This window comes from Triturus cristatus, chromosome 1_1 (assembly GCF_964204655.1).
Source record: "Triturus cristatus chromosome 1_1, aTriCri1.1, whole genome shotgun sequence".
Classification (NCBI taxonomy): domain Eukaryota; kingdom Metazoa; phylum Chordata; class Amphibia; order Caudata; family Salamandridae; genus Triturus; species Triturus cristatus.
Window position 1 is genome coordinate 555191040 of NC_140579.1, and position 25124 is coordinate 555216163.

The 25124-nt window shown below is 47.6% G+C and overlaps 1 protein-coding gene across 1 annotated transcript in view; it reads right to left on the reverse strand.

Annotated features, from left to right (window-relative positions):
• CELSR2 (cadherin EGF LAG seven-pass G-type receptor 2) overlaps window positions 1–25124 on the reverse strand; it is a 691477-nt gene that overhangs the window by 251173 nt on the left and 415180 nt on the right. The window contains exon 6 of the mRNA XM_085643385.1: window positions 19199–19356. Coding sequence (XP_085499511.1) covers window positions 19199–19356 — 158 coding nt within the window. The remainder of the gene's footprint in view (window positions 1–19198; window positions 19357–25124) is intronic.

Below are 25124 nucleotides of genomic sequence, written 5' to 3' on the forward strand. Positions count from 1 at the left end.
AAGGTGAAAGTCCGACGGGACTTTGGGTACAAACTTTAGATTAGTCCGAAGTATTACCCTATTGTTTTTGAATTGAAGAAAAGGATCTTGTATTGTGAATGCATGAAGCTCACTTACTCGTCTTGCAGAGCAAGGACTAGAAGAAGTGCTGTCTTCCAGGAGAGGAACTTGAGGTCAGCTCTGTGTATCGGCTCAAAAGGATGTTTCATCAGTTGGGCAAGGACTGTGTTGAGTTGCCATGTTGGAGGTGGGGTCTTTACGGGAGGGAAAGTTCTAAATAGGCCTTTGAGAAATTGTTTTATCAGTCTATTTGACCAAAGAGAAGGTCTTGTAGAAGATCTTCTGAAACGGGATATTGCTGCCAGGTGAACTTTAATGGAGGCGTGAGCGAGACCTGTAGTTGCCAGATGGAGAAGGTAAGGCAATATTTCTTCTGGAGAGGAAGTGAGGGGATGTACCTTCGCAGATCTACACCAGATGCAGAATCTCTTCCATTTGAAGGAATAAGTCCTGTTTGTACTGTCAGCTCGAGCCCAAGCTAGAACTTCTCTGCAGTCTGGAGGAATCTTTAGACCAGCGGTACTCAAAGTACGGCCCGCGGGCCAGTTGCGGCCCGCCAGCCCTTTCCATGCGGCCCTCGTGTAAAACAACAGACAGTTGGGAATCAACTGCAATTCCGCCTGTTGTTGTTCCTGGGGGGCCGCATTCACTGGGTAAGGGATGAAAGAAGCATGCGCAAAACCAGTGTCTCGCAAGCAGAGGCGCAACTAGAGCCAAATTTCAGCGGGGGGCTAAGAAAAATTTCTGGGGGGGAGGGGGGGCTTGAATCTTTAAGCTATAGGCAGAGTGGAGCTGATTTGGGGGGGGGCTGAATCTTTTAAGTCATAGGCAGAGTGGAGCTGCAGGGGCTCTTAGTGAGGCCTCATTAACATGCAAATGGTCGGGTGCGGCTTTGTGTCTGCCCGGGAAGCGGTCTCATCCCGGGCTGCCACTGACGACGGGGGGGGGGGGGGGCTGAAGCCCTGTGAGTCCAATGGGTGTTGCGCGCCTGCATAGAGGATAGTGGTGCAGAATGCAGCAGTTTAGAGCTAACGGGGATAAAAACCTGGTTTACGTGATGCTTCCAAATTTTGGAGCAAAGTTACAAGCAGCCAAAAACACAGTCCATACACTGACGTGTCAGACCAGTGCCTGACTGTCCTATAGGTTGGCCCGACCCTGCTGTGTGAATACGGTAAATGAATGAGAGGATAAAGAATGGAGAGCGGTTTAACAAGTGGGCGCACACTGCTAACGATCTCCCACCCAGTCTTGTGTTTACCTGCTGAAAGGACCTCTAACTCCAGCCGCCATGTGGGAATGCTCACACTGTAGTGTGGAAGGCAGGGTTCGTCCTAAATCCGATGGAATGCAGAAATCGTGACGCAAACAAACATCGGGGTAGGCATTGTAGTTTCTCCGGCGCCATGGACCACACTGAGCCAAACAAACAGAGAAGCAAACACGGGAGCCTCGTTTTTTAGTCTCCACCCAGCATGCATCTCTCCATTTCTGGTGCATCAGCAATTGGGGTGTTTTGTGTCTGTGAAGGGCCGCATTGTCTTTATTAGCACTGGTTTACAGCTATGCTGGCGACTACCAGGTGGAAAGCTGTGAACTGAAAAAGAACCAAGAGCGCTGACACCAACTCTTGCCAACGTGGAACAGGCTGACGTCACCACGAGGGGATCATATGGCAGACATGGAATTGGGAGGGGGGGAGACAAGATGGCCAAGGGAACCTCCTCTGCCAGGCACCATTCTCACGAAAGATGAATTGGGTGGAACTGTACGAGCCTTATAGTGTTGAAAATGCTGGTCTTAATTAAAAAGGCACTGTTTGCGCTTACAAAACGGTTGCATCTTGTCCATTTCCTTACAGTCTGCTCTAAACAAACTCACTAAGACAAAACACAGATTTCTACCCCACCTCCTCCAGGAAACCTAGTCACTTGAGTCTACCGGCCGCCATGCCCCCACCAGTCACTGGTGCCTTGATAACTTGGGCCTGCTGTCTCACCTTCTTTCCCCTGACCTCTGTTGCTGCCACACAGGGGGTCTTTGTTCCAGCCTGCTGTCACTAGCCACGCCGCCTACCTGCTCCCTGCGAGGTCGCCCACACCTGCACACTACAGCGTCTCCCTGCCGCCGCCGTAGCTTCCATCAACACGGCCGCCGTGTGCAGGGAGACTACCGCTCCCAGCAACCTTTGCGGGTGGAACCCGCCCACGGAAATTGAGCGCGCTGAAGGCGCATAAAGACAGCGAGAGCCCCGGCAGAGCGGGGGTCTTTGTTCCAGCCTGCTGTCACTAGCCACGCCGCCTACCTGCTCCCTGCGAGGTCGCCCACACCTGCACACTACAGCGTCTCCCTGCCGCCGCCGTAGCTTCCATCAACACGGCCGCCGTGTGCAGGGAGACTACCGCTCCCAGCAACCTTTGCGGGTGGAACCCGCCCATGGAAATTGAGCGCGCTGAAGGCGCATAAAGACAGCGAGAGCCCCCGCGACGCGGGATCGCGCGCGGGTCGGCGCCGGGCTAAGCCCGGGCAAAGGGCGGGCCCTCTGAGGCCCTCAGAGGTCAACAGTGGTCGGGCGGGCCACCCATCTAAGCTGCCTACACAGGGATAATCAGGTGAGAGTAACGAAAATGCCAATTAGTGGGAAGTGCCCTGTTAATCAAACCAGCAAATCAATAATGGCACATCCCACCATTCCTTCATCGTTAGAAAGCATGCTGGATAATGCATTTAATATGGTCGCAAATGAAATCGCGAGCACTGAGAGACGGATGTCATTGGGCCTCTTACGTACACACTCGGAGTCCGGGGATCTTAGTACAGAACACACCCTACCCCTATCTCCAACTGTGACAGTTACCAAGCCCAACTCGTGCCATCCACCTACTATCACCCCAGAGGAGGAGGGCGACACTATCATCCTTGATTCTCAGCCTGACGTCACTGAATATGTCCCTATTTCCCAGGCACCTTCAAAAACTAAACCCACTGGTGGGACAAGGAAAAAAGGGCCTATTAAACAGTTAACCAATAGAAGGAAACCAACCACATGCAACAAGGATCAGCCTACACCACAGAGCATGTGGACCAGAGGGAAACAAAAAACAATAGAGGGTAGTAATGCCAGGATTGAACCCGTACACTTGGACGAAGGATTGTTGAATACTACCCCCCCCAGAGACGGTACAAACTGTATTTGCACACAGACTGATCCAGTGAGTGAAAGTTCCACACTCAATAAGTCAAATGTCAATTTTATGGAAACCATTGTGGACACCATTTTTAAACAGCTAGAATCTCAAATGATCAAACAGTTTAATAATGTTTTTAAAAGACTAGATCGTATTGAAACTATGATCAGAAACGAGGATGCAAAAAGGAAGGGGGCTATTAGCCTTGACTTAACAAGGGGTGAGCGCTTCATTAAAGATTTAGAAGCTGTAAATAGGGGCACTCTGATTGAAAAACAAAATGCTCCCAATAAAATGACCACCCCTAGCATCATCATACCCAGAGGTGTTAACAAAGCTACAGAACCAACACCATATACTAGCCAGGCCAGTAATATGATAAATGATGCTCCCACTATGTCATCTTCAGGGAGGAATGTAAAACCAATATGCCACACTAGTCAGGCTAGTAATATGCCAAACGATGCCCCAACCCTGCTATCCACTGGGGGGAAGGCTTCTGCTCCCACTGGATTAGATAAGGGCCATACACTTACTATTAGGCCAACAACGCATTCTGGGCCTGTTCTTCATCTGCCCCCCGACGCCTGCCCCTATGTAATAATTTTGGCAGGCGTACCACAGTTAAGAGAGGGGCAGAGTGAGTCATGGATGCAATTAAATAATAAATGCACAGACTGGCTATGTAAACACAAAGGAGTAGGCCCCAATATTATGAGAGAAATTATAACCACTAGACGGGTGAGTTGGGTAGGGCCATCACCCAAGAACATTGAAGGGGACTGTATTGTCATCAACTTTAGAAATCCTTCTACAGTTAAATATATCCTTGGCAGTACTAACATGCGCTTTCCCCGTCCGAGCGACATAACTTCTCTGCAACTGGGCTATTTTTACAGACCGCATCATAGATTACTTAGCCCTTCTTCATTACCTCTCCCCTTACACAATAGATATAGTGCACTGTCTGACTTGGATACCCTGGACTGACCATCATCTATTCCCTTTGACCCACTGGGTAGAAATCAACCCAACATACCTGACCCAGTAGGGGATCTGTCCTTGGACTCAATTAAAATGACTGCTAATGCACCTAAGGCGGCTACGGACAGGTGTTATGTCTCCCCCTCGGTAATACCTATCAATAACTTGACAATCCTGAGCTGGAATATAGCAGGTTTAAATACTAAAGTAACAAATGGGGATTGGGTGGACTGGGTCTCTAAAATTGATATCCTGATGTTTCAGGAAACCTGGTGTACCACCCCTTTGTTTTTTGATGGATACCACTGTTTTAACCAAACCGCACTAATTCCTGCGTTAGGCAGACCAAGTGGGGGACTATCCATATGGGTTAAACTAGGCGCAGACATTAAAATTGAACCGTTGGCAACACACGACAGGAATTTCCAGGCTTTGCTCTACATCAGTAGCATTAGAATATGTTTAATAAATTTTTACAACAACGATTTTAAAACGCATCCCAATATGAATTTTATAAGGCTGTTTAATTTTATCGACGATATTTCGGAGGGACAAAAATTTGGGAAACTCGACGGGATATGTGTAGGAGGAGATTTTAACGCACACATTCACCGACAAACCCCTCCTTGTAAAAGAGGCATAGAATTATTTAACCTTCTGGCTACAAGGGATCTAATTAATGTTATGGAAAAAGCCAACATTAAGGAAAATAAACGCCCCGCGGTCACTTATGTCGGGCACGGGAGTGCATCCACAATTGATTATGTATTTGTGACCTCTGCACTCGTGGACCTTTTATTGGAGGCCAAAGTAGTTAGGTCTGTACATAGTGACCATTACCCAATCCTATCCACTTTGAAACTTCCCCTTAAGAGGGTGAACCGGATAGAAATAGGGGCAAAAAACCTAGTTGCATCCACAGACAAACTCAGGGTGGTCTGGAAGGGGATCGACAATAAGGGGGTGTTAGCTCGAGTTATCAAATCTGAACCAAGATTAGTTCTTACTTGTCTATCTTTTGAAGGCCCAGATCATATGATCACTGAAGCATTCACGGAGCTGTGTAGGACCATAAAAAAGGAGATATCTAAGCCTGTTAAAATCAACTTTGATACTACCCCTAGATGGTTCGATAACTCCTGTTCTAGAGCAAACAGAGATTTGAGAGCTGCCCTAAAAGTCGATCCACCCAATCAAATATTGGTGAGGTCTCTGAGGATCAATTACAAACGTACTCTAAAAAGACGATCTGAAGAGCTACTAAAAACCCACTGGGAATCACTCGTACGAACCGCAGCAATGAGGGATGCTGCTGGGTTTTGGAAAGAGGTTAAAAGCCTGAAAACGTTTGGTTCCAATACTACCCCTACAAATTGTAGCATAACAGGGGACGTATGGGTGAAGCACTTCACTAACATTTACCTGTCACCGACCCCTCCCACCGAAAATCGTCAACCTTTTAAGCTTCCACATATTTTAATTACAGAAGTGGAGGATGCAATTTCTCAGAGCGCAGGAAATAAGGCGCCCGGGCCTGATGGAGTATCCATCGATCTAATAAAATCAGAGCCCGACTTATGGTCCCCATTACTGTGTAATGTTTTTAATAACTTGTCCAATACCTCATTGCCCGATACCTGGTCGAATAGTACAATCGTCCCTATTTTTAAAAAAGGTGACAGGCTCGACCCTAGCTGTTATCGCCCAATATCACTGATTGATAATACATTGAAGATTTTGGGCAGGGTCATTTTTAACAAGATCAGCACCTGGGCCGAGGAAAACGAAATTTTACACCCTTGCCAGCTAGGCTTTAGAAATAACGTAGGGACGGTTGAGCAGTGCTTGAACCTAAACCTAGTTTTAGATAAATACACCAGAGCTAAAAAATCCCCACTTTATCTAGGTTTTATGGATTTAAGCTCTGCTTTCGACTTTGTCAACCGATCTCGCCTATGGATTGGCTTGCTGAGCTACGGTCTAGATGAATCCCTGGTCCAATTTCTGGCTTATCTACACAGAGACCTAAAGGCCCGTGTTCGCATTAATAACGATGGTGAGGTTTCGGACGAGATTTTAATTGGTAGGGGTGTCAGACAGGGTTGCGTCCTGGCTCCCCTACTTTTTATTTTATATATAAATGGTTTAAGTTCATCAATAAATAAACTAACCACTGATGTTCCGCTCGTCAACGGCAATCCTTTACCTGTACTCCTTTATGCCGACGATGCGGTACTCATAGGCCGTACACCTAATGCACTTCGCACTTTAATTTCAGGCTTTGTTTCTTTTATGGCCGACCTGGACCTATGCACAAATTTTAAAAAATCCTATATAATGTCCTGCGGGCCAAAGAAACACAAAATCCGACATATAATGGCAGGGAATAATACCCTAGATAGCACTTGCACTTTCCCTTATTTGGGCCTGTTGTTTTCTGACTTTGGATCCTGGCAACCACATGTTGCCAGAGGGAGGAACAAATTGGGTAAAGCTATTAATTCCTTAATTACTTTACGCCAACCAAGGCACGCTGAGGTCACCTTATCTTTACTAAAAATCTATAAAACCCAGTGCGTCCCTACAGGAACGTATGGCGCCGAGGTGTGGGGTTACTCGAGCTGCACCAATCTTCAGGTAGAAGAAAATAAGTTCTGTAGGAAGGTACTGGGGGGAGTCTTCTCGGCTCCGTCATACATATGTCACAGAGAATTGAACCTCCCCTATATAGAGGACTTTATAAAATCAAGACCCGCTCTATTCTGGTTAAAAATTTGGCGTAACCAAGCCGCCTCATTGACCCGCGATATAATCATAGATTGTTTAAAATGTGAGCGGGTAAATTGCATTGCTTGGCTTAAAGCGGTACAGGCGAGCCTAGAAAGTATTGAAATGGGGCATCTCTTTTCAGCACCTGACACAATAAATTCATCACACAAGCTTATAGTGAAAAGGGCCTTATTCGACCTATATCGATTAAATAGAGAAAATATTGAATTTAGAAAGCCAGCCATCCTTGGGTACCTACACATACAAGAACATTGTACTAGGCCATCAACCAAACCCCAAGGTTATTTGTGTAAGGTATTGGGCAGATGGGACAGGAGCCTGTTGTTTAGATTTAGGGATGGGAGCGTGGTAAATTTACTTTGTTTCCCCCTAGGTTATTCCCACAACTTAAAAGACTTATACTGTCCATGTAACCAAGGTGGCAAGCAAAATTTGATGCATTTTACATTATTTTGTGGCTTCTATAAAAAATATACTAAATATTTTCTCATCTCTTATTTTAAAACCAATGCACTGACAGATTTTAAAGAGGCCTTTAGAACTTTGCGGACACTAAGCAATGACGATGTAATTTATAGAGTCAGCCATTTTCTCCGAACTGCTGTCCGCTCCCGTGCCTCAATGAACACGATTTGAATTATGTCTATTATTTTAGATTTTTGTACAACGGCTTGTATATTATCGTATGTTGCATTTCTGCATTTTAGGCGTACGACAATATGTGTTGAACACATATTTTAACTTTTTAAATTATTCATTGGGATGTTCTTTTTGTGGATTTTAAAGATGTATTTATTGAGCTTCTGATGTGAACAAACTGAACCTGGCCAGCTAGTCTTAAATGTATCCTTTGCACATCCACACTTTGACTTTGCACTTTGTACAAGAATATATGTAATAATTTTTATGTACTTTTATGGATGTTTTTTATATATCCGAATAAAGATCATTTGATTTTTTTTTTTTGATTTTGATTGTAAATAGATATTCCTTCTTGCCACATACTGCTCCAAGCAAAGATGTGAATAAACATGAGAAACGAAGCATAGTTTAATTGTCCACTGATGTTGCTGGACTGTGCTTGTTTTCCATTTTATAAAAATAAATGACAGTAAAATATTTTTAAAGTACGTTTGGCCCATATTCAGGGAGCTTGTATTTTTGGTCTGGCAACTGCTAAAGATCACCGATGACGCCAAAAATCAGCACACAGAATCTAATCTTCAACCAGTTACCACTGACAGGTCAGCATGGCCTGTAGAACTTGGCGGGTTTTAGAATGGGTGCATGTTTAATTTTCGTCACAAGGACAAGGAGTTCTCAGACAGAGAGCGGCAGAGAGATGTAGAAGACGGAGGGAGAGAGAGGGAGGGAGACAGGGAGCGAGACAGAGGGGGGGAGACAGCGAGAGGGAACAGAGGGAGAGAGAGGGAGGGAGACAGCGAGAGGGAGGGAGACAGAGAGAGAGAGAGACTGAGAGGGAGGGAGACAGAGGGAGGGAGAGAGGGAGGGAGACAGAGGGGGAGGGAGACAGAGGGGGAGGGAGACAGAGGTACACAGAGGGAGACAGCGAGACAGAAAGAGGGAGACAGGGAGAGAGAGAGGGAGACAGGGAGAGAGAGAGGGAGACAGGGAGAGAGAGGGGGAGACAGGGAGGGGGAGACAGGGAGAGAGAGAGGGAGAGAGAGAGGGAGACAGGGAGAGAGAGGGAGACAAGGAGAGAAAGAGGGAGACATGGAGAGAGTGTTCAACCTCATGGTCAGTTTTTTTTGTTGCTCTAGCCCCGCCCCCCTCCACCACTGACCCAGCCCCCACCGGTGCGGCCCTCGGCCACAAACCACACTGTAAATTTGGCCCCCGAGAGAAAGTTTGTGAGTACCCCTGCTTTAGACCATGAAATTCTTGGAACTCAGGAGCCAGGCCGATAATTTCAGAGATGCTGGATCCAGATGTTGCCATTACAAAAAATGGGGTCACCCAAAATGGTCTTGGAACTGGGTATAATCTGGTACAAAAAACAATGGTCCTAAACCTAATTTGAGAAGGAGATCAATCAATAACCAGCAGTGTATCAGTAGATCATTTTCCGAGCATACAAAAGGACACTAAGTCTGCTCTTAAAACTTAATAAGTTATTTGTTCAAACAAGGCAGTGCAACAAACCAATTTCTAGATCACCATGTATTTTATTTTATGGTGAAACAAGCGAATTGCAATACATTCTACGTTAATATTTACGTGTAAGGGTTGCTCCAAATGGAACGTGCAAAAGAGAGAGGTGCTCAAGTAGGGGGTGATGAGAAGGAAGAGAATCCAGAGTAGTGACATAAGGAATAAAACAATGATACAATTGAAATAGGGCGGACCGGTTGTTAATCACCGTCCTTAATAGCCTGGCCACATTCTAGTCAAGTAATTATTGATTTACAATTTTATACATAGAAGTATATTCTCATGTGGCAAGTTGGATATGGAGTTTGGGGTCCAGGCTTTTAATTGCAAAGGCGTCGACGTTTCGACCCGACTTAGGGCCATAAAGGTAGTTTAGACCTTGGCTACGCGGGTCTTCATCAGGACGGGGTGGGGCAACCCAAGGTAGGGAGATGGGCCTTCATAGATCCTTAAATGAGAGGGAGAAAGGAGAATGTTGCACTAAGGTTTGGATTGGTGTGCTAAAGAGCACCAAGGGGTATATAAAACAACTGGCTTACCCCCTCTGTAGTTCGTGGGGTGTAGATAATTTCAAAATTCAAAGTAGCGGTCCTTGTAATCCTGTGCATTTGGCGTTGTGCTGGGTGGCAAACAGATCCAACAGAGGTGTGCCCCATTGCGAGAATATGCTGTTGAGAGTATGCGGGTTCAATTCCCACTCGTGGCATGTTGTCTGCAGGCTGCTTAGTGAATATGCCAATGTATTGTCTTTTCCTGGAACATACTCCGCTCACAGGGAAATTTTGTGCTGAACCAACCAGTTCCAGATTTTTTGAGATTCGCGAGAGAGTGGTAGTGAACGAGTTCCTCCCTGCTTGTTCAGGTTGTGCACCATCGTAGTATTGTCCGTCCTGACGAGCACTAGAGAACCTTTGATCCTAGGAAAGAACGCCAGGAGGGCTAGATAAACTGCTCTCGGCTCCAGGAGGATATGTGTAGTTTGCGTTCGGAAGATGACCATTTTCCGCTGATCTGAAGCTCTTGGGGGAAGGCTACCCAACCTTCTAGAGATGCATCCGTTGTTATCACTTGGGGAGAGGCTTGAATTAGGGAAGGTAAGCCTCGAGAGAGATTCTGTGGAAGGGTCCACCAGTGAAGAGCAACGACCATCGGAGGGGTCACCTGTATGATGTCGTCAAACAATCCGTCGACTTGAATCCATTGAGTGGAGAGAGACTCCTGGAGAGGACGCATACGGAGGCGACAGTAGGGAACCAGAAGAATGCAGGATGACATCATTCCGAGGAGGGATTTGAATAGGCGCACTGAAAGAGACTTTCTTTTCCTTATGCGCTCTGCTAATTGTACAAGTTTTTGTTGTCGCTCCTGTGATGGGAAAGCTTTTTTCTGGTCCGTATCCAGGACAGCTCCCAGAAATTGTATTTGTTGGGAAGGCTGTAGGACTGATTTGTCTGGGTTGAGGGTGAAACCCAATTGTTTGAAAAGTCGTAGACAGGCTCTGGAAGATCTCCTCGCACTGTCGAGAGAGGGTGCCTTGACAAGCCAGTCGTCGAGATAAGGAAAGACTTGGTGATGTTACTGTCTGAAGTATGCAGCCACTGGAGAGAGGCATTTTGTGGAGATGCGTGGGGCTAACTTGAGTCCGAAGGGCAGGACCCAGAACTGGTAATGTCTGCCAGCCACAGCGAATCTCAGAAACGTTTTGTGCCTTCTGTGGATAGGGATATGAAAGTAGGCATCTTGGAGATCCAAGGATGCCATGTAGTCGTTCGCATTGAAAAGTTACAGGACTTCTTCAATGGTGACCATGCGAAACGATTGTTTCCTTAAGAATTTGTTTAGACTTCTCAAATCTAGTATTGGTCTCCTTTTCTTCTCCTTTTTGTGTACCAAGAAGAATCTGGAGTAAAAACCTTTTCCGCTTTGACGAATAGGAACCCGTTCTATAGCTCCTTTCTGGATCATTGATGATATTTCCAGGAGTAAAAGGTGTAAATGCTTGTGAACCATAGACTGAGGAGGTGTTTGTGGAGGAGTTTGTACAAACTCCAGCGAGTGTCCAAATTGTACCAGTTGGAGAACCCAACGGTCTGTAGAAAGTGGGATATTTTTCCTCCTACTTTAGAAGGCGGAGAGGAAATGGAGATTGGCGGTAGAGAGAAGTCATTGGCGTCGGGCGAAATCCTTCTGTCGACCGGCCTTTCCGCAAAAGGAAGTCTTGTTGTACGAAGTCTGTGTCTGTTGCCTCTGTTGAAATTGTGGCCTATATTGTTGGTTGGAGGAGGAGTAGGAAGACCTATATTGCTAGTAGCCTCCTCTGTTGGAATATTACCCTCTACCCCTTTAGCCTCGAAAAGGGGTGCTTTTATATTGAAGGGTACCCAAAGCTCTGGCTGTGTCTGTATCCTTCTTGATTCCTTGAAGGGCTTCATCAATATGAGTGCCAAGGAGGAGTTGACCATCATAGGGCATGTCCAGAATTTTGGTCTGGATTTCAGGCCGGAATGTTGCTGCCTTAAGTCAACCCTGGCGTCGTAGGACCGCCGCCCCAGCCAGTTGGCAGAAACCAGTAGATGCAATGTCCATCGCACAATCGATAATTTCTGAAGCTGATCTTTCGCCCTCTAATAATATTTTCTTTGCCTCCTCTTTAGACTCTTGCGGCAGGGTCTCTAAGTAGGGTGCAATGTCTGACCACATCTGCCTGTTGTAGTGCCCCAATAACGCTAAAGAATTAGACGCTCGCACTGTTAAAGCTGACATGGAAGAAAAACGCTTTCCAATATTGTCTAGGCGTCTGCCCTCTTTATCCAGAGGAGCTGAAAGTGGGGCAGAAGGGTTTTTTGACCTTCGCTGAGCCGCCTGAGTAATTACTGAATCAGGCTTGGGATCGCCTATAAGGCAGGCTGGAGCGTTGTCTGGAGCTCTATATTTTTTGTCCAGTCTTGGCAAGACTGGCTTAACCGTAGAAGGATTTTGCACCATTTTGACGCCTTGATCCCAGATGTAATCTATGATAGGCATAGATCTTACCGATTTCTTGAAAGGTTCCTTGAAGTCGAAAAGGAAACAGTCCTTTTGGTGAGAAGGCATAGGAAGTTGGAAACGCTGTGCTGCTCTATCCAGGAGATTATGGAAGCCTCCAATATCTTCAGGAGGCGAGTACGCTTGAGGAGGCAATGGTGATGCTGGAAGAGGGATAACGTAGTCGTCCCACTCGTCATGATGTGACTGAGTATCCTGAATTTCCCCTTCCTCTTGTTGTTCCTCTTCCTCATCATCTGTAATGGGGGGAGGTGGCACAGGTACTTCAATGGTAAGAGGCGGTGGAGGTGGTGGTGGAACTTGTGCCTTCGGAGGCGGAGAGAGAATTGGAGCAGGAGACTGAGCAGAGGTAGGGAACCTCTTTTTGTAGTCCGAAATCATAAATTGGAGGTCAGAGACCAGGGATGAAGGAAGACAAACCATCTGTGGCTGTTGATGATGGCTTTCGTCCTGATAATATGCCTGTTCATCCATATCTTGTTCGTCATAGTCAGAATACTCCTGGTATTTGACATTAAGTTCAGAGGGACTTCTTGCAGCCCTGAACATGCTGTCCTCGTCCGAATCCTCATCCTCGTCCAAAAGATGAGATGGAGGTAATGGTTGGACCCTGCTGGGTGATGTAAGGAAAGGCGTCAGCCTTTGCTTTGCAAATTTCTTTTGAAAATATGTACTTTCCACCTTTGATTTAGGTATCGTCGATGAGGCAGTCGTCGGTATATTCGTCGTCGACGAAGAATCATCAATGAACACAATTGGTTCTGGAGTCGATGAGGCTCTCGTCGACGATGTCGTCGACGACAAAGTCGCCGTCGTCGACGATGGTAGAGTCGTCAACGGTACACTCTTCGTCGACGTGTGTATTATCGACGACGAACCACTGATAGTCGTCGAGCGAGTCGTCGACGTTATCTTGGACATCGATGACGATTTTTTGATCTTGATAGTCGATAACAAAGGGGTATGTGCCGTCAACGATGACATCGTCGACAAGATGGATGCCGACGAGGCTGAGATTGTAGAAACTGTCGTCGTCGACGAGGTCACTCCTATAGCTGTACAAGGAGATCTTGTCGTCGTCGAGGCCATCGTCGACGAGATTGTAGTCGACGGGGCTGAAGAAGGCTTTTCAAAAGTGTGCATCACCCTCGGCAGAGGAGTCAGAGGGCTAGAAGCTGGTTTCTGTGACTTTGAAGGGAAGGAGACTCCCTGGTTGGTAAATCCTTATGTTTTGAAGCCTCTGAAGAATTTTTCTGTGTCTTCTTTTGAGGGTGTTGCGAAGAAGGACCTGGAGAGACATCTCTGGGCCTTTTTTGGGGAGTTTTAGAGGATTTTGATGAGCTCTCACTCTCCTCAGAGGACAAGGGGTCTTCTTTGTCCTTAAGCCTCTGCAGCCAAGTTAAAAGCCTTCCCTCACGGTCTTTAAGTGTCTTTGTAGAAAAGGTACGACATACCTTGCAGGCTTTAGGTCAGGGGTACTCACAAACTTTCTCTCGGGGGCCAAATTTATAGTGTGGTTTGTGGCCGAGGGCCGCACCGGTGGGGGCGGGGTCAGTGGTGGAGGGGGGCGGGGCTAGAGCAACAAAAAAAACTGACCATGAGGTTGAACACTCTCTCCATGTCTCCCTCTCTCTCTCCCTGTCTCCCTCTCTCTCCCTGTCTCCCTCTCTCCCTCTCTCTCTCCCTGTCTCCCCCTCCCTGTCTCCCCCTCTCTCTCCCTGTCTCCCTCTCTCTCTGTCTCCCTCTCTCTCTCCCTGTCTCCCTCTTTCTGTCTCGCTGTCTCCCTCTGTGTACCTCTGTCTCCCTCCCCCTCTGTCTCCCTCCCCCTCTTTCTCCCTCCCTCTCTCGCTCCCTCTGTCTCCCTCCCTCTCAGTCTCTCTCTCTCTCTCTCTCTCTGTCTCCCTCCCTCTCGCTGTCTCACTCCCTCTCTCTCTCTCTGTTCCCTCTCGCTGTCTCCCCCCCTCTGTCTTGCTCCCTGTCTCCCTCCCTCCCTCCGTCTTCTACATCTCTCTGCCGCTCTCTGTCTGAGAACTCCTTGTCCTTGTGACGAAAATTAAACATGCACCCATTCTAAAACCCGCCAAGTTCTACAGGCCATGCTGATCTGTCAGTGGTAACTGGTTGAAGATTAGATTCTGTGTGCTGATTTTTGGCGTCATCGGTGATCTTTGGCAGTTGCCAGACCAAAAATACAAGCTCCCTGAATATGGGCCAAACGTACTTTAAAAATATTTTACTGTCATTTATTTTTGTAAAATGGAAAACAAGCACAGTCCAGCAACATCAGTGGACAATTAAACTATGCTTCGTTTCTCATGTTTATTCACATCTTTGCTTGGAGCAGTATGTGGCAAGAAGGAATATCTATTTACAATCATTTAACCACCTGTGTGGCAGCAACAGAGGTCAGGGGAAAGAAGGTGAGACAGCAGGCCCAAGTTATCAAGGCACCAGTGACTGGTGGGGGCATGGCGGCCGGTAGACTCAAGTGACTAGGTTTCCTGGAGGAGGTGGGGTAGAAATCTGTGTTTTGTCTTAGTGAGTTTGTTTAGAGCAGACTGTAAGGAAATGGACAAGATGCAACCGTTTTGTAAGCGCAAACAGTGCCTTTTTAATTAAGACCAGCATTTTCAACACTATAAGGCTCGTACAGTTCCACCCAATTCATCTTTCGTGAGAATGGTGCCTGGCAGAGGAGGTTCCCTCGGCCATCTTGTCTCCCCCCCTCCCAATTCCATGTCTGCAATATGATCCCCTCGTGGTGACGTCAGCCTGTTCCACGTTGGCAAGAGTTGGTGTCAGCGCTCTTAGTTCTTTTTCAGTTCACAGCTTTCCACCTGGTAGTCGCCAGCATAGCTGTAAACCAGTGCTAATAAAGACAATGCGGCCCTTCACAGACACAAAACACCCCAATTGCTGATTCACCAGAAATGGAGGGATGCATGCTGGGTGGAGACTAAAAAACGAGGCTCCCGTGTTTGCTTCTCTGTTTGTTTGGCTCAGTGTGGTCCATGGCGCTGGAGAAACTACAATGCCTACCCCGATGTTTGTTTGCGTCACGATTTCTGCATTCCATCGGATTTAGGATGAACCCTGCCTTCCACACTACAGTGTGAGCATTCCCACAAGGCGGCTGGAGTTAGAGGTCCTTTCAGCAGGTAAACACAAGACTGGGTGGGAGATCGTTAGCAGTGTGCGCCCACTTGTTAAACCGCTCTCCATTCTTTATCCTCTCATTCATTTACCGTATTCACACAGCAGGGTCGGGCCGACCTATAGGACAGTCAGGCACTGGTCTGACACGTCAGTGTATGGACTGTGTTTTTGGCTGCTTGTAACTTTGCTACCTTGCTGTGTTTACGGTCGGTATTTTAATGCTCTACAAAAATTGGAAGCATCACGTAAACCAGGTTTTTATCCCCGTTAGCTCTAAACTGCTGCATTCTACACCACTATCCTCTATGCAGGCGCGCAACACCCATTGGACTCACAGGGCTTCAGCCCACCCCCCCCGTCATGTGTGGCAGCCCGGGATGAGACCGCTTCCCGGGCAGACACAAAGACACACCCGAGCACTTCACAGGTCTTTAAAAGACCATTTGCATGTTAATGAGGCCTCGCTGTTGTTTCACCCCTTCTAAGAGCCCCTGCAGCTCCACTCTGCCTATGGCTTAAAAGATTCAGCCCCCCCCCCCCCCCCAAATCAGCTCCACTCTGCCTATAGCTTAAAGATTCAAGCCCCCCCTCCCCCCCGGAAATTTTTCTTAGCCCCCCGCCGAAATTTGGCTCTAGTTGCGCCTCTGCTTGCGAGGCACTGGTTTTGCGCATGCTTCTTTCATCCCTTACCCAGTGAATGCGGCCCCCGAGGAACAACAACAGGCGGAATTGCAGTTGATTCCCAACTGTCTGTTGTTTTACACGAGGGCCGCATGGAAAGGGCTGGCGGGCCGCAACTGGCCCGCGGGCCGTACTTTGAGTACCGCTGCTTTAGGTGAATGGTCCAGATAAAGACAGTAGAGGCAGTCCTTATGCTGGTCGTCGACATGTAACCTCTTCTTTTGGCAGGTACCACAGGGCCTAAAAAGGCCTTTCTTAGGAGTGTCTGACATGAAAACAGATGAGACTTCACTCAGACAAAGATAATTCTGAAGAGAAATCACTTGAATCCAAGAAACAAGGAAAACGTGAGCAGAGCTCAGTGGAAACTCCCTTAGCACGACGTGCGGTAGAAAATCTGAGGGACTGGAGCTCCTTCCAGGAAGGTTCCAGAGGGTGGTGATAGCTGATTGGTTGCTCTCTAAGAGTTTGGTCCTTATTACAAAAGGACCTAGATATGTTACTAATGTGAGGCCTTAGGCCTATCTCTCTCTATGTCTAGTGGGACATTACTTTACTTACGTACCGGGGACTCCTATCCCAACAACGGGGAATGATTCAGGCATGTGAATCTATGAAAGATACCCTAATACTGGATAAAGGAAAAAAATACACGTTTTCCTGCTGGTTGGAAATGAGCTCTTCCTACAGTGGATAAAAAAGCAAGCTGCTAACCACGAGCCCTGCTTCAAGGCTGGGAAGATTACTTTAAGCCCCAGAGTGTTTTTGTGCAACAATAGGTCTTCCTCTAAACAGTGGTTGTGTGCTTGCAAACAAAGTGTTGAATCCACAGCCAAAATCTTAGGAGTTGCTTGTTATCCAAGACCTGTGATTCCAGGGACACAAGCAGAGATGACTCAGGGAGTGGGGATGAATCCCTCCCAGAGTTTAAGAACTCCGTTTCGCACCCATGCATTTTATACTGGGCACCCTATATGCTCTCTCCGAGTATTGAGACTGATTTTGTCACTTTCCATAGGCCTATCACAAAAACACTCTACATTTATGAACCACCAGGTTAGGCGCAAAACAAGAGCTGGTGCTATGGTAGAAGCCTTTGGCTGTGATTCTGCCTCTTGTTTCCAATTAGGAGGATAGTTCAAAATGCAACTCTCCCTGTGCGGAACTGTATAAATACATCAGGTTTAGAACACTCCAGGACCACCAGCCTAAGGAAGGGCCACAGCCCAGTGTGCAATGGTCACACAGGGCTGTGCCCCATTCCAGAGTAGAAACAGTCTTTCCTCTTCCCCTGGATCTTTAGAACTACACCCTTTGTCAAAATGTGGGCTGCGATGCTCAGTAACCAGGACTAAGTGTAGGATATGAAATTATTTTGTTGAAGAAGAACCTGATCATCCTCCTGTCACGTATGGGAAAGACAAAATGACCTGGCAAGTGTGCTTATACTGCTAAAAGAACCCAACAAAAAATGTTGGTGTGTAGAGATAAGAGTCATCTATTACCCAAGTAGCAATAATAATGCTCGGCGCCACCACCTTATGATGAGAATCACCACCAAAACCTGTGACGACCCAGAAGATACTTCTGTCAAGTCACACAAACGTATGTCCATTTCACACTCACTAGACTGCTCTCCTTGTACTCAGTGGGCTTCATTCTGTCTCTTGGCCGGTTCACCACAGGGGTCTTGATGTGTTTTTCAGGACTGCCGGTGCTGTATTGTAGCAATGGCCTCAGAATTGGATCTAAAGTAAATATGAAGACTGGATAAACAGCAACCTATAGGGTTAGCCAGGAAGCTAAATTCACCTGATTAATTAATAATCCTTCCATTGCATCACGACAGAGGAGCACCTCATTTCTGTCCACCTAGGACCTTCGTATGCCGGCGAAGGCCTAGTCCTGTCACTCAAGGGCCTTCTACTGGCCGGCACTCATCTTCCTATGCCTGATGTAGGCACTCTGCTTTCAGTGTTTGACAATACCCAGTGGTGACCTACTCCAAGCACTCTCTTATGCTGCCTTCCAATGCCCAACAAAGACCTTCACAGCCCTGCAGAACCTTTACAGTGCCACGTAGGGCCTTACTCTGCTGTTAGTTTAACATCCTAGATAAACAAGAGGGACTATTAATATGAACAAATGCAGGAGTGAAATTACATTGCTGGGAATGTATAGTTATTTTACCAGGAGCTTGTCAGTTCTACAAAACCATACAACAAATAACGGGTAAACTAGCATGAAAGTCTGAGCTAATAGAATAACGCAAAAAGAACAGATGATGGACGGAACACTGAAGAAATCAAACATTCACCCCCAATGACAGATCTGGGTTAAATCCATTGTTTTTTGGTACGCCCCACCATTCTAGTTTAGACCCAGCCATATACAAATCAGTCTTGAGCCTGCTCCCCATAGGAACAAATCAGCCCGAACAGCCAGGCCAGGTCCTCCCTGGACCAGAAACAAGCGTCATGGGACTGGTTTCGGGGTATCACCCCATATCAGTCAGGTTAGCTTAAATCTGGTGGCATAGCGAGCACAGGACCTACGTCTGGCCACACCCGGCGCACTTAGGGTGACAAATGCAAAAAGAACAGATGATGGACAGAAAGCTGAACAAATCAAACATTCACCCCCAGTCACAGATCTGGGTTAAATCTATTGTTTTTTTTGCACGCCACACCAATAAAACAACAACTATGATGATAATAACAAAAGTGTCGGATTTTTCAAAATACTTATGTGATTGTGAGAGTATCCACTTTGTGGAAAATAATGAATTGGCAGCACGAAAAAGGACTTTGTAGCAGAAAGGAAGTTTTAACATGTTGCCCCTCTGTTTGAAATGGGGATTTGCAGAAACCCAGTTTATGTGTGAGCCTGTGTGGTGTACCTGTAACAAGGTATGAAGGACAGTGTTAAACATAAAAAGGGATTTGTCTACCACCATGCAAGACAAAACTTCATTTTCTTGAGGACTAATGTTACCCTCCTTTGTAGCATAATTCCAGGGCACTTGTGTATTTGAGAGGGCCAATCTTGTTTATGGAGTGGATGCCTAGAATTCAAAAAGAGGACTGACTAAGAGGTTTCTGTATGTTGGGTAAGATACTCACTTCTTAGTTCCAGACTGAGTCCTCTGGGCTGAACAAGAATAGTTCCCCAACTGTTCTCCGAAGCGCAGGGCTACCGCTGTGTCGCAATCATCCACCGTCACAACAGCCACCTTTTGGTCCGATGGGCCTTGGGGAATACCAGACTTCCCAATGATTGGCTGAAAAGTAAGAGCAGAACAGGGGATGAAAGAAAGCATGAACAGGAGCAGGAAAGCAAGAGAGGGGTGCACAGGGGTGAAAGTGTGGTGATAACATCTCTTAAAAGTTCAAAAGAGTGTTCTCTTAACATGTAGAAACATTGTATCTTTGTACATCAAATTATATTGCTGAGTGGCATTTCCCAGAAGAGATAATTTTTAAACATGAACTTAGAAACATCTGTGCTGTCCTCTCCCCCCAACCTGATGCAGATGCCAATATCAAAACAACAGCCACGTCAATTAGTTGACCCCTCACAGTGGTCCAAGTTATCATACATGAGCACCAGTGAGTATACTATGTTACTTCAATCTACCGAAGTGTTTGTATAGCAGACTACTTCAACTCCTGTTTTCCAAGGTGGGTAATGAAGAAAAGGGAGGAATAGTGAAACTAAATATTTGCCTAGTTTTATACAATTTGGTCACAAAGGGAATCTGGAACAGGGCTATGGGTTTTCCTATTTCACATTGTGCAATACAGCCACAAGATGGGTTTCACTTTCTCTTTCCCATTATACACAGTGCTTTAAATTAGTCAGTACTGTCCAGTACTGAGTACCGGCACTTTTTATTTTGAGAGGGAGAGTATTTGCACTTCTTAAGGGAGACGTAATACTTTTAATTGGAGAGTATCGTCACTTCTTAGAAACTAGAAGGTACTCTTGTACAGGTCCCTGCACTTATATTTTTCCATTTCAAGCACTGGTTTTATATAAAGGTCACTTCTTGTCTTTCATTTTGCAAAAGAAACAATTGATGGACTGAATGCTGGACAATGCAAACATTCACCCCCAGTCACAAGGATCTGGGTTAAATCTATCATACTTTTGCTCACCACACCACCCCAATTTGGACCCAGACATATGCAAATCAGTCTCGACTCTGTTCCTTCTGGGAACAATCTAGCCCGAACTGCAAAGCCAGGTCCTCTCTGGACCGAAACAAGCATCCTGGGACCGGTTTCTGGGCATCAACCTTCATAAGCCAGGCTAGCTTGAATCCAGTGGTGTAGTAAACACGGGACCCACGTCTGGACATACCCTTTCCACTTAGGGCGACATATGCATAAGAAACAATTGATGGACAGAATGCTGGACAATGCAAACATTCACCCCCAGTCACAAGGATATGGGTTAAATTAATCATTCTCTTGCTCACCACACCACCCCAGTTTGGACCCAGCCAAATGCAAATCAGTCTTGACCCTGTTCCTTGTGGCAACACTCTTTAGGGGAGAGGAGTTGGCCTAACGGTTACCTCGGACCTGGGGGAACTGGGTTCGAGTCTCGGTAACGACGCTAAACCTCCTGTGATTCTGGGCAAATCACTTAATCTCCCCGTGCCTAACAAAAAAATGAATGTGTGTCCTCATGTAACGTAACTGGTGCTATGTAAAGCGCACTGATACCTGATTGGATTCGGGTCAAGTGTGTGCTATATAAAACTCTGCTAAAAAAAAAAACAGGAAAAAAAACAAAACAGTCCAGCCGAACTGCCAAGCTGAATGTATGATATTGTTCTGCATACTGTCCATCAATTATTCTTTTTGCAATTGTCACCCCGAGTGGGACGGGTATGCCCAGACGTGGGTCCCGTGCTCTCCATGCCACTGGAGTCAAGCTATCCTGGCTGATGAGGGGTGAAACCCCAAAAGCGGTCCTAGGATGCTTGTTTCCAGTCCAGGGAGGAACGAGCCTGGCAGTTCAGGTTGGACTGTTCCCATTGGGCACAGGGTCAAGACTGATTTGCATATGGCTGGGTCGAAACTGGAAAGGCATGGTGAGCAAAAAAGCGATGGATATAGACCCAGATCCCTGTACTGGGGTGAATGTATGACATTATTCTGCATTCTGTCCATCGATTGTTATTTTTTGGGGCCTTTCCTAATACTTTGATGGCCAAGTTAACGTAATTCATAGCTCCTTCCCACTCCAAGAGAACACTAACATCTTACGAAATCATCTTTCTGGTCCTACCAGTTCCCCTCCCATTTTGGAAGAGTTCTCTCTATGTAAACTTGAAGACGTAATGGGTGCTATGGAAAAAATTAAATTAGGATCCCCTGTAGATCCCATACCACCGTGCTTCCTTCCAACTATTGCACCAGTAATCCTGGATGACCTTACTGATCTATTTAATAGTTCACTATCACAAGCAGTTGTTCCTAAGATATAGAAGGCCGCCAGAGTGAGGCCCATCCTAAAAAAATCCACTGCAGATCCGAATCACCCAATAAACTATCGTCCTATCTCGCTCCTCCCATATTTTGGGAAGATCCTTGAGTCACTGTTCAATATACAGCTTGTCACTCATCTGGAAAGCCATGATCTACTGGACTTATCTCAGTCCGGTTTTAGGGCCGCCCACAGTACTGAAACTGCGCTGGTCGAAATTAAAGACAACATTAGGCTAGCTTTGGACAGAGGCCAATCATCTATTCTCGTCCTGCTAGACCTATCCGCTGCCTTTGACACCATCTCCCACAGCATTTTAGATCTAAGACTCTGGGAGATTGGTGTCCGTGGGAAAGCCCTTAAATGGCTGAGGAGGTATCTAACTGACCGAGTCACAGCTATCCAGATCGATGACATCGTCTCCAACAATAGGCCAGTAAAGATAGGAGTGCCACAAGGCTCTATTTTGAGCCCGACGCTTTTTAATCTTTACGTAACTCCATTGACCAAAGTGATCAGATCCTACGGCTTTGACGTAGTGTCATATGCCGATGATACAACCGCAATGGAGCGCACACCGCTAGCCCCTCCTCCGGGTCGCCCCAAGGGAAGCTGGTACATGAAGTTCTCAGGTGGTTCACCCCAGTGGGTGCAAGTAAGTACTTGTTAGACTGATGATCTCTAGACCCGATACATGTCCCGGGTTTTAAAATATCGCCCGAGACATGGCTCGGGTTTCGGGATAACTTCCCTCATCAGTAGAGAAAGTAGTTAGGGGTGGAAGAGAGGGCCGCCAAGCAACCGTCAAAGGCCTCAGTGCCCGCACAGGCACGCAGGTGCGTCGTCCAGGAGCTCGTCAGCTCGAAGCTCGAGGGAGCCATTTTTAGAACAACCGCAATGGAGCGCACACCGCTAGCCCCTCCTCCGGGTCGCCCCAAGGGAAGCTGGTACATGAAGTTCTCAGGTGGTTCACCCCAGTGGGTGCAAGTAAGTACTTGTTAGACTGATGATCTCTAGACCCGATACATGTCCCGGGTTTTAAAATATCGCCCGAGACATGGCTCGGGTTTCGGGATAACTTCCCTCATCAGTAGAGAAAGTAGTTAGGGGTGGAAGAGAGGGCCGCCAAGCAACCGTCAAAGGCCTCAGTGCCCGCACAGGCACGCAGGTGCGTCGTCCAGGAGCTCGTCAGCTCGAAGCTCGAGGGAGCCATTTTTAGAACAACCGCAATGGAGCGCACACCGCTAGCCCCTCCTCCGGGTCGCCCCAAGGGAAGCTGGTACATGAAGTTCTCAGGTGGTTCACCCCAGTGGGTGCAAGTAAGTACTTGTTAGACTGATGATCTCTAGACCCGATACATGTCCCGGGTTTTAAAATATCGCCCGAGACATGGCTCGGGTTTCGGGATAACTTCCCTCATCAGTAGAGAAAGTAGTTAGGGGTGGAAGAGAGGGCCGCCAAGCAACCGTCAAAGGCCTCAGTGCCCGCACAGGCACGCAGGTGCGTCGTCCAGGAGCTCGTCAGCTCGAAGCTCGAGGGAGCCATTTTTAGAACAACCGCAATGGAGCGCACACCGCTAGCCCCTCCTCCGGGTCGCCCCAAGGGAAGCTGGTACATGAAGTTCTCAGGTGGTTCACCCCAGTGGGTGCAAGTAAGTACTTGTTAGACTGATGATCTCTAGACCCGATACATGTCCCGGGTTTTAAAATATCGCCCGAGACATGGCTCGGGTTTCGGGATAACTTCCCTCATCAGTAGAGAAAGTAGTTAGGGGTGGAAGAGAGGGCCGCCAAGCAACCGTCAAAGGCCTCAGTGCCCGCACAGGCACGCAGGTGCGTCGTCCAGGAGCTCGTCAGCTCGAAGCTCGAGGGAGCCATTTTTAGAACAACCGCAATGGAGCGCACACCGCTAGCCCCTCCTCCGGGTCGCCCCAAGGGAAGCTGGTACATGAAGTTCTCAGGTGGTTCACCCCAGTGGGTGCAAGTAAGTACTTGTTAGACTGATGATCTCTAGACCCGATACATGTCCCGGGTTTTAAAATATCGCCCGAGACATGGCTCGGGTTTCGGGATAACTTCCCTCATCAGTAGAGAAAGTAGTCAGGGGTGGAAGAGAGGGCCGCCAAGCAACCGTCAAAGGCCTCAGTGCCCGCACAGGCACGCAGGTGCGTCGTCCAGGAGCTCGTCAGCTCGAAGCTCGAGGGAGCCATTTTTAGAACAACCGCAATGGAGCGCACACCGCTAGCCCCTCCTCCGGGTCGCCCCAAGGGAAGCTGGTACATGAAGTTCTCAGGTGGTTCACCCCAGTGGGTGCAAGTAAGTACTTGTTACACTGATGATCTCTAGACCCGATACATGTCCCGGGTTTTAAAATATCGCCCGAGACATGGCTCGGGTTTCGGGATAACTTCCCTCATCAGTAGAGAAAGTAGTCAGGGGTGGAAGAGAGGGCCGCCAAGCAACCGTCAAAGGCCTCAGTGCCCGCACAGGCACGCAGGTGCGTCGTCCAGGAGCTCGTCAGCTCGAAGCTCGAGGGAGCCATTTTTAGAACAACCGCAATGGAGCGCACACCGCTAGCCCCTCCTCCGGGTCGCCCCAAGGGAAGCTGGTACATGAAGTTCTCAGGTGGTTCACCCCAGTGGGTGCAAGTAAGTACTTGTTAGACTGATGATCTCTAGACCCGATACATGTCCCGGGTTTTAAAATATCGCCCTAGACATGGCTCGGGTTTCGGGATAACTTCCCTCATCAGTAGAGAAAGTAGTTAGGGGTGGAAGAGAGGGCGGCCAAGCAACCGTCAAAGGCCTCAGTGCCCGCACAGGCACGCAGGTGCGTCGTCCAGGAGCTCGTCAGCTCGAAGCTCGAGGGAGCCATTTTTAGAACAACCGCAATGGAGCGCACACCGCTAGCCCCTCTCCGGGTCGCCCCAAGGGAAGCTGGTACATGAAGTTCTCAGGTGGTTCACCCCAGTGGGTGCAAGTAAGTACTTGTTAGACTGATGATCTCTAAACCCGATACATGTCCCGGGTTTTAAAATATCGCCCGAGACATGGCTCGGGTTTCGGGATAACTTCCCTCATCAGTAGAGAAAGTAGTTAGGGGTGGAAGAGAGGGCCGCCAAGCAATCGTCAAAGGCCTCAGTGCCCGCACAGGCACGCAGGTGCGTCGTCCAGGAGCTCGTCAGCTCGAAGCTCGAGGGAGCCATTTTTAGAACAACCGCAATGGAGCGCACACCGCTAGCCCCTCCTCCGGGTCGCCCCAAGGGAAGCTGGTACATGAAGTTCTCAGGTGGTTCACCCCAGTGGGTGCAAGTAAATACTTGTTAGACTGATGATCTCTAGACCCGATAACTTCCCTCATCAGTAGAGAAAGTAGTTAGGGGTGGAAGAGAGGGCCGCCAAGCAACCGTCAAAGGCCTCAGTGCCCGCACAGGCACGCAGGTGCGTCGTCCAGGAGCTCGTCAGCTCGAAGCTCGAGGGAGCCATTTTTAGAACAACCGCAATGGAGCGCACACCGCTAGCCCCTCCTCCGGGTCGCCCCAAGGGAAGCTGGT